The sequence below is a fragment of the Micropterus salmoides genome, unplaced genomic scaffold (genome assembly GCF_014851395.1).
Source record: "Micropterus salmoides isolate LMB-PRFRI ecotype aquatic unplaced genomic scaffold, ASM1485139v1 Ms_hic_scaffold_8, whole genome shotgun sequence".
Classification (NCBI taxonomy): Eukaryota; Metazoa; Chordata; class Actinopteri; order Centrarchiformes; family Centrarchidae; genus Micropterus; species Micropterus salmoides.
In genome coordinates this window covers 30,198,771-30,208,450 of record NW_024044570.1, presented here as the reverse complement: position 1 = coordinate 30,208,450, position 9,680 = coordinate 30,198,771, and the positions used below count along the sequence as shown (strand labels likewise).

General features: G+C 40.4%; 1 protein-coding gene across 1 annotated transcript in view; it reads left to right on the top strand.

The window, feature by feature from the left end:
* The first annotated feature begins 337 nt into the window (after positions 1-337).
* si:ch211-212o1.2 (uncharacterized protein LOC492735 homolog) overlaps positions 338-9,680 on the top strand; it is a 46,984-nt gene continuing 37,641 nt past the window's right edge. Inside the window, exon 1 of the mRNA XM_038706339.1 lies at positions 338-860. Within this exon, the coding sequence (XP_038562267.1) occupies positions 701-860 (160 nt within the window). The 5' untranslated portion in view covers positions 338-700. The remainder of the gene's footprint in view (positions 861-9,680) is intronic.

Genomic DNA, 9,680 nt, shown 5'->3' with positions numbered 1-9,680 from the left:
ATTTGCAGCAGCTGAGAGCGTCCCTGCCAGAAGGCTGTTGCTACGAGGTTACACTCGCAGTACAGTGTAACCTTTCCTCTGCATGCTCACATATGGTATGTCTTGTGTATTAACAGCTCCATAACCACTGGTTCCGAGGTTTTCTGCAGAGAATACAGCAAAACATGGCTTACCCTTCAAGCACATGGTCTTTAGGTTCAAATAATAATACAGTTAAATATGTTCTAGAAATTAAATTGAGTTACTCTCACTTGCAAACACAAGAAGACTGATTATTTGGTACCACTTCCACTTTTTATCAGAAGTGTAAAATGCTGACGGTCCCTTCAGCTGACGTGACAGTTGAACTGGACGCGGTAGTAAAGTTTGTTGAACGGCAACAGCTAAGGGTACGAAAAAGCCTCACAGTCTGTAATGTGAACACGTCTGCAAGTAGTCTTTGTCAGTCACAAACTAACAGCGGGGTCACGACAGGGAGTCTGCATCGCTTAAAACCAAGTAGGTCTGTGTGTCAGCGTCGGTGTATTTCCGGGTGGCATGAGGCTGCTCCATCCCAGCTAGCATCATCACTTGGTTCATCCTCCCTCCTCCATCCAGCCACAACAACAGCTACCGCGAGGCCGGGACACAGTGACCGAGACAGATTTCTAATTGATGTCTAATAGCTGAAAGCCAGAGCGGGGGGCAGCGGGCAGGAGTTATGGCGGCTTCGCTTCTCTCTGAGACCGACATCAGGCACCGGTCCATGGCGGAGGAGGATCCGAACGGGAATGAGCACGGGGCGGCTGCACGCAGCGCGGAGCCTCGCTGGGGACCGCAGCACGCCGGGGCCCGACAGCTAGCGAGGCTCTACTCTCCCGGTGAGGGCGTGTTGTCGTTGTTTAGTGTCATTGTTGTTGTCACTTGCTTTGTCGGTAACGGCGCTAAGAATGAGACGTGCTGCTCTGCAGCAGAGGCCAAAAGCCACAGTGCGACATAAGTGGTGGAGCTGCTGCTGCTGATGGTGACGATACAGACACTCTACACTGGTAACAAACTGTTTGATGTGCCATCTATGATTAAGCACCATATCGCACGTGTGGCTGCACATACTGTAGTCTGCAATCTGGTGTCATATAATCTGTTGTGAATTATTGCATTAAACAGTGTGAAGACGTAATTTGCAGTTAAAAGGAGGATTTTCAGTCTGCAGCTTACTGAAAAGCCTGTTTGTGTATGAAATATTTTGGTTCTTGATATCTGCTGGACTAACCGTAAGCAAAATAAAATGTTCTAAACACCATTATCACTTAGTTATTCTTTCTAGATGGAGATTAACTTTTAACTCAAAGTAGACCTCCACAGGATATTGTAGGAGGCCTCTGTAAAGTTATAGCTCGTCCTGGGGTCTGCATGAATTGACCTACATAGAAGACTTCTATAAGTAGTAAAACTTAATGCTCAGAATCAGTGTCAGTGGCATGTATTACAAACCCCAATCTTGGGGCACCCTCACATCCTTTGGCGCTGACAGTGAACCTCAACATTTGGTTTATGGCTGGGGAACTTGGTTGTATGTCATTCCCCATCTCTCTCACCTTATTTCCTCTCAGCTCTCTGTAATAAAGCGGGCACTCCAAGATCAGTATCAGAGTACCTCTCAGCCTGCGAAAGCTGTTGCATAGTGTCTTCTTTGGCTCTGGAGGGAGCTTATCTAAAGTATGGAAAATAACCCTGATGATGTCATTGAGGTTGTCTTGGCTTGGGCTTGGAGACAAAATATTTTTTACAGAAAACCGAAAAAATTGGGGATTTAGACTTGGTTTAGACTGTAGGACTGTGTACGATCATCACAGTGTGTTTGAAATGCCCCTAGCATTTGAAGTCATGTACATCAGGTAAAGGCCCTTACTCCCACAGGATTGACGGGCAAGTTTTTTAGATGCTAGTGAAGTTGTTTCCTTCAGCTCGGAGAGCCATTTAGTCCTAGGACAAAATCAATGTATGTGAAACAGTCTACAGCAGTTATCTTCATCCAGTCCTTGGGGTCCAGAGTGTTGCTGGTTTTCTTTTTTCCCTGCTAGTTTAAATTCACCTGGCATCCCAGTCCAAATAAGTCTCTGATTAGGTGTCTAGAATGAAAACTGCCTGGCAGAATTAAAAGTAAGCAGCAGTCTGGACCCGGGAGACAAAATTCAGGACCACTGGTGCACAGGCTAAAAATGCTTTAATAAAATGACAGTGGTTGTTATTGTTGGCAGAATTGCTTGCCTCCATCACCACAAATTGTTACTACTGCATCATGACATTGATGCCTCACATAGTAGTGTGCATTGTAATCATCAGTGTTTCCTCTATATGCATTCAACAGCGCTGCTGCTAAATGATCAGTGCTGCTGATTTAACCTGCCAAGTTGGGATGGGGGAGGATTATAAATCTAACCCCACACATGGCCACGTTTGTCTTTATGTAAAAGTGTGTGATTAGCTAACTCAACGGCGTAACATCCACTAGGGGCGTCCACTTTTCAAAATCCTGTTTTTGTCCTCCCCCCACCTTTTTTAATCCAGTAGAACACTCTGTTATTAAAAGGCATGTATTTTGAGTTACAGTGAGAAGAAAATAGTTTAGCGGCTCATCAACGTTAGCACTCCTCCACTGATAAACACGGCATTAGCTTTGTGGCCAATTTAGCAACGGGCAGTGTTAGCTGCTGTAACGTTATGTGATTTTAGAGAATATTTATAAGTGATGAACTAGGGACAAATTTGTACCGTTCGCTGTTTCAAAAATAAATGTACAACCACGTTAGCAGCGTAGCTTTAAACACTACCGTAACATTAAACTGCTGTGAGCTGGGAGGAAGCAGGGAGAGTGACAAACGGGAGGGTTAGCAAGTCATTAAAGTGATTGCGGCTGTTTTTATTATAATTATTTAAGTCATGTAATTAATGTGACAAAAGACTGACTCACCGCTAACACAGCCCTCTGCGTGTTTCTACATGCTGGAGGCTGGCACCGGTAGACTGCGGTCAGCCGATTGTTTTCTTCTGTGGTTTTTGTGATGAGGCAGTGTAGTTAACAGCTGCAGTGCGCCCTCTGGTGGGCAACACCCATGACATTAGTGAAGTATCTGAATCTATGTTTCTTTTTTATCTGCTGTTATAAACGGCCGATGCCGATTGAATGCAATTAGCTCATATCTGCCGATAATATCGGCCACCCGATAAATTGCTGGGGCTCTAGTTTTCATTACTTTAGATTGAGCCATTTCTATCTACAAACACCGCGGGTCCTCTAACATGGACGTCACCATGTTGCGGCGCCATGTTTCCACAGTAGCCCAAATGGACAAACGTCTCTACAGAGCGCGTTTTGTCCATATGTTGAATACGTACGAAGAACAAGCAAGAGAAGTGAAGTGAAAATTGGTCAAATGAAATCCCACCCGTATTATTTAGCACAAGAGCTGACGGAGCGTGTCAGCCACTGTAGCTTCTCCTGCGCCCTTAGAGTGAGCGGTGAGGGATGGTGCATTCATGTGGTGTCGGAAACATGGCGGCCCGCCACAGTCTAATTAGTTCCGCCATAGTTTCAAAATGAAGCGAAAATATTTTTATACTTTTTTTACTAACAACAGCAAGACCACTAAAGTGGTGTTTTGCTCCGCTGCTCCCCGCCTCTATAAGCTCTCACTCACACACTTTGGCATCCGAATCGAGACAACCACTTTTCTTTTGATGTCACTACGGTAGCGTTAAGGATTTGAACAGCTTTTCTGGTGTTTCCACTGTCAGCTAGCCGCAACTAAATTTGGAGTGAAAACATATTCAAGCCTTTATGGTAATTGCAGTGAACCGGAGCAGCTGACAGGCAGGGTAACGACATTATTCTTTCATTTTCTCCCTTTGCAAAGACGAGTGTCAAAGTATGAGAGTCCTACCTATTTATATATATATACATACATACATACATATACACACATATATATATATATATATATATACATATACATACATACATACACACACACATACATACATATACATATATACATGACGCACTTCAGTACCTCTGCTGGAAAAAAATCTCAGGGGAAACAATAGGACACCCCTCCCTGCTGTCTGTTTTGTTTGTTTCAATCATTATCTGTATGTCCCAATTAGCTGCTTTCCAAAGGATAAAAGCTGACTAGTTACACATTCTTAACCAATCTTTCCTGCATGAACTTGCTCAACGTTTCTCTGGGTTTTAAATGTATCATATGTGTATTCCAAGATATATGTGTCACTCTTTGCTCTCGTTAGACATCACAGTTCACCACCGGCATTTATTGGCTGTCAGTTGGTTTTGATCAAATGAGGGCTCAGAATAGCGAGAGGGAAAGCAAAATTTAACCAACAAGATAAATTGAGCCATTTTATCACTGTAGATAAATATATTTTAGAGTTGTGATGGAAGGCACACTGTGCCTCAGTCCTTAGCAAAGAAAACCTGTCTTACCAGTTGTGCATCAAGCTGGACTGTTCCACATTTCGCCTGACCATCTGCCCTGCTTCTCACTTCACTGAGTATTTTAATTGCTCTAGTCTTACCATATTGGCCACTTGTTAACACTTTCTAGGGAAGGAAAAATGATCAGAGAAAGGTTTGCACCTCTGTAACTGCATTATTGTGAAGTTCATAAGGGTACAGCATGTGTCACTAGGTTGGCACTTAAATCCAAAGCCCTTACAGCACTATCAGTGTGTTCATGTTAACCAACCACTAACCCTGGTGGTGTGTCTCTGTACTCACTGAGCTGAAAAGGAACTTCTGACCTGACTGGTGAACAAGACTTTATGAAACTTTATTTTCATTTAACCTCTGTCTGAGTGCAGACCGTCACAGAACTCGCACTGTGAGTAAGTGAGTCACCTTCGTCATTGATGGAATTGGACCTACACTATTATTCAGTGCCATTAAATTAGTGAGATAACCATCTCTATTTGGCATTCAGCCTTTTCCACTGCCAGGCAACGCAAACATTACCCATTCATGTAAACAGAGACAAGCCAAGCTTGCGTACGTGCAGGCGCACACACATGCACACGCTAGCTAACTGAAATCAGTATGAGCTGATGACACGGGGCGAGAGGGAGATGCTGCACCAGTAACAACATGTTTTTATGTTTTTTCAGAAGTGTATTTTCATTTATTCATAGGTCACAGCAGCAACCAATCTGCATTATTAACAACAGTGCCAGAGATGTAAACATTTTAACAACTGTTGGTCTAGGTACTGGCTCACTGATTTGAAGGCAATTTACAATTAGCCCAAGTTAAAGATGAAATATGTGACTTTGCTGGTGTTGTCAAAGATGACAGAGTTGCTGCTAGAGCCTGCCTATTAGTCCATTAGTCAGCTACCAAAGTGTTATACTACTGTGCTTTTGATGCATTTAAATACAATGTTGGGATGACAGACTTAATTTTAGTCTGCTGAATTTGTTTTGACTAAACTTTTAGTTTAGTTTTTAGTAAATCTAAGCTTTATACCAGGAATAACACAGAGAAGATTCTGACTTCTTTCCATTGTTGCTCAGGCAGCAATGTCTGTACTCTTATGGTTAGCCCGGTATCAATAGAACACAGAGCAATAACATTCAAATAAATGTTTATAAATCACTATATTCAACAAAATTTACCACTAAAATTGAATAAAATGTAACTTGACATTTCAAAATTGTCTCATCAGGTTTTTTCTAAACTTAACCCTACATAATTATTCTAATTCTCCACTAATCCTATTACAAAAAAGAATTTGAAGAATTATTTGACAATGATTTAAATCAATGGATACCACCTGTAAAACAGCATTGTTGATTTATTAATTGGCCATTAAGTGGCACTGGTACTTCCTTATAAGATTTTTGTGGTGAACGTGTTAGTAAACAATTGCCCATTTACAAAATCAACACACATGGGGAAATATTAGTTTCATTTGGAATTGTATTTCTGGACAAAACAAGACTGTAAGTCCAATATCCACTCTACTTTAGCTCCGTTTTGGTCTCCACCAACTCCTGAGAATAGTGTGTGTGTATATATGTGTGTGATGATGATGACTTAATCTTTCCGTAAATTATTGGCCGTCCTGCCAGCGTTTGCTCCTCTCTGTCCCTCACAGCGCAGCCCCGCCCTGCCCCTCCCTCTGCGTCTGCACGCAACCATCTACTCATAAACTCTTAACAACATGGAGGGAGACACAGTGCCGGTAGACACTGTTGAAGACCTGTTGAAGACCTGGCTTAAAAAACAACGGTTCAGTCAGTGTTTCCCACACATACACTTTACTTCGGCCGGCCGCCCAGGTATATTTGGCGACACGTAGCATTTTTCAGAGGAACACGGAGTCATTACGTTACAAGTCGCGACATGGTGGATATTTTAGAAGCAGAAGTGGACAGAATCGCGGGAGGAAAAATCCTGAAGACAAGTTCTCTTTTTTTTTCGGTGACTTTATACAACGTAGCCTCCTACTAATGGAGAAAGTTACCAGGGAGAGACCGAAAGAAACGGGGCACACTGACGTGTTTGCAGCAGAGGTATGTTAGGTCTGTAAGTGTGAAGAGAACTGAAGGAGGCTGATTCAATAAGTGAGTGACACTTAAATAAGGTGGATAATGAAGTATAATTAAAACGGTGAAATAACAAACAAGCTAAGTTCCTACAAATACTGTAGTAACCCCCCCCCCCCCTTTTAAAAAATTGTCATTTGATTTCTAAAAAACTTTAATGTGCAGCTTTAACCTCATTATAGTGTTAAAATACAATATTCAATGCAAATTGTGTTAAGATATTAGGCGATCGTAGAAAGGTTTTATTAATTATGATACAAGAATGTTGGAGTCCAAATTGAAAACACACAGTAGAACTACCAGTAATTCTGTAATTATATATCCTAAAATGTAAAACATGCTGGGCTACACTTTATTGATATTAGAACTAATATTATCACAAAGCTTTAATTATTAACGATTAATTTAATTAACGATTAAAATTTTTATCGCAATTAATCACATGATTTTCTGCGATTAATCGCATAGTTATGCGCAAAATTGAATAATGAAGTCTAAAGTAGTGTATTGCGCCCTTTTAATTTAAATGTACTGTATATAAGTGCAAGAACGTGGTTTGCAAACACTTTAAACAAATAAGGTGCTTTTTACCAGCTGTATTCCCTTTACACAGTACACAGGATGGGTTATCTCAGGGAGAATTGCTCACTAACACAGATTTTGACAAATTTGTGAACAATATTCAGGAAATCGGTCTTTTGTGTACATAGAAAAGCCTTTGATCTTTGAGTTCAGCTCATGATGAATGAGGGCAAAAACAAAAGTGTTGTTTATAATTTTGTTCAGTGTATATAAATATGTTTTCTTGTTTTTTTTATCAGCAGAAACATTTTTCTTTTATCAGGGAGCACCATAAACAGTCTCTGTTCAGTAGCAAGTGTCCCTAGAGTGAGGTGCGTGCGTGCGTGAGGCGGTTGTGCTCACCTCACGCACGCGCCCGCCAGCTGCCGAAGTTGAATTGTCTTGAACTTTTTGTAGGCTACGTGATGCGGAGCACAAATCATTGCAAGAGAGACTGATCCTTGCTGTTTGTGAGTTTCCCGAATCTATTACTGTTTACTAAATAGTTATCAGGACATCAACAGGAGGGAATTCGCATGGCAGAGCATCCCTGCAAAAACTAGATGAAGGCCTATCAGATAAAGTTATGTAACCTACAATTTTAACTTAAGTAATAATAAAAACTGTGTTAACGTGCGATCAAATAATTGTCGCTGTTAATGAATTAATGCATTAACGCGATAATAACGCATTAACATGCCCAGCCCTAATTATTATTAATATTACTATTATAGATAAGAAGAGGATGAAGAGTAGGGAGAGCTTGATTGACAAAGCGCATGGTAAACATACTAGATGAGAAGGATGCTGATGAGAACTGGGGTCGTGTTGGCTTTGCCAGCCTGTTGTTCAGTGTAGCGCTGATTGATGGTTAAGAGGATCACACATGCATTTTGGGTCCCGACACTTTATCCCCTCTCACTTGGCGGAGTTAGATGACTGATTCTATGTAAAAATAGCCCAGACAAGGCTGAGATGAGCACCGTTCTGATGCAGCACAGATTCTGCACTAAACTCCAAATAGGTTTTTAAAGCACTTATACACTTTTATCTCTGCAGATGTTTCAGTCCACATCACTTAATAGGATGTCCTTGTACTAAACAAAAGGTTTTGTCTAAGGCAACTGTAAGAGCGAACTTTGTCGTATTGAGTTTGTTATTCTTAGAGAGCTGTTGAGGGTGTAACAAGTGTGTAGTGAGTCATGATCTTGTAACATTTGTCCCACATTTGGGACACAAACAGGGGCTGGCTGTGGAGGTTGTCCATTGATTTGGTTCCCTAGCTCCTCCTGCCCACATGTGTCGTTGGTTAGGCCAGTGAATGAGAGGGACGTTGGAAAGTGATTTTATTTTTGTATTAACCTTAAATGCACTGAAAACACATTTTCTTGATCAGCTTCTTATTCAGAGCATTGCTGACCTGCTGTACATGAACACATTTTCTGCTAATGGGGGAACAGCTTTTGTCATTTGGATGAAGGTGCTACAGAAAGGTGATCTTTTTACCATCTATTTATCCATTTAATTAAATTTTTTTTCTTTACTTAGGCAAACATTTTTAATAAAGGAACCCTTAAACTTGGTTAGTAAAGAACACACTGTTTACAGTTACAGTTACTCATTAACAAATGACCAAAAAAATTAATTTTAAACATACACAATATTTATAAATGTTTTATGTGTCATTTGATTACATTTCTATCATTATGATTTAATGGTACTGATGAGTAGTAGAAGTATGGATGAAGTATTATGATTTATTGATTTAAGAATAAAGTTTTGCAATGATTTTGGCGGATATTGCAAGTGCCAATTTTAGTCCACTGTCCCCTGCACACCAGGATTTTGACTGAAGAAGTTCAACTGAATTTATTAAAATAAGACACAACCCGGCTTGTCAGGTGGATTTACAAATATGGACGACATTTTAACTGTCACTTTGAAACATTAAGAAATATTATGTTGGAAATGCTTCACAGAAATCATTTGTAGGCTTCAGATGGATGTGGGTTAGCATCAGGGACAAATACAGAGTTTTAGTGGCATGGCACATTTTTCATACAAAATTTAATGATTTTAGTTTATAGCTGATTAAAAAAAATATTTCAAATAACATAAAATAAAATGTGTTTCTCATAACTTTCTTGAAATATTTTATTATAGTCCAGTTGTCCAAAAATTCCTAATAGGGTCCATACTTGCAGAGGTGGTGGTACTGGTGGTACCAGTGAATTGTAAATTAAACACTCATTTTGTGTCTGTTGGTTCTGTCCAAGTGTCAAAACAAAAGGTTTAGTTGATGAAGGACAATGGCAGCTGTCAACCAGAATACAGTCAAATGTCATATTAGATTCTCCAGTGCACAAAAAAACCATGCATCGACGGAGAGGGAAAAGACTGCTTTTTAGTTGAGATTAGTGATCTGTCGTTTTCTGGATGTAATCCTGGAGAAGAACACGGTTGTGTGTGAATTTTTGTGTTTTCTCCAGGTAAATCTCCAAATGATTTATAAGCTTTCC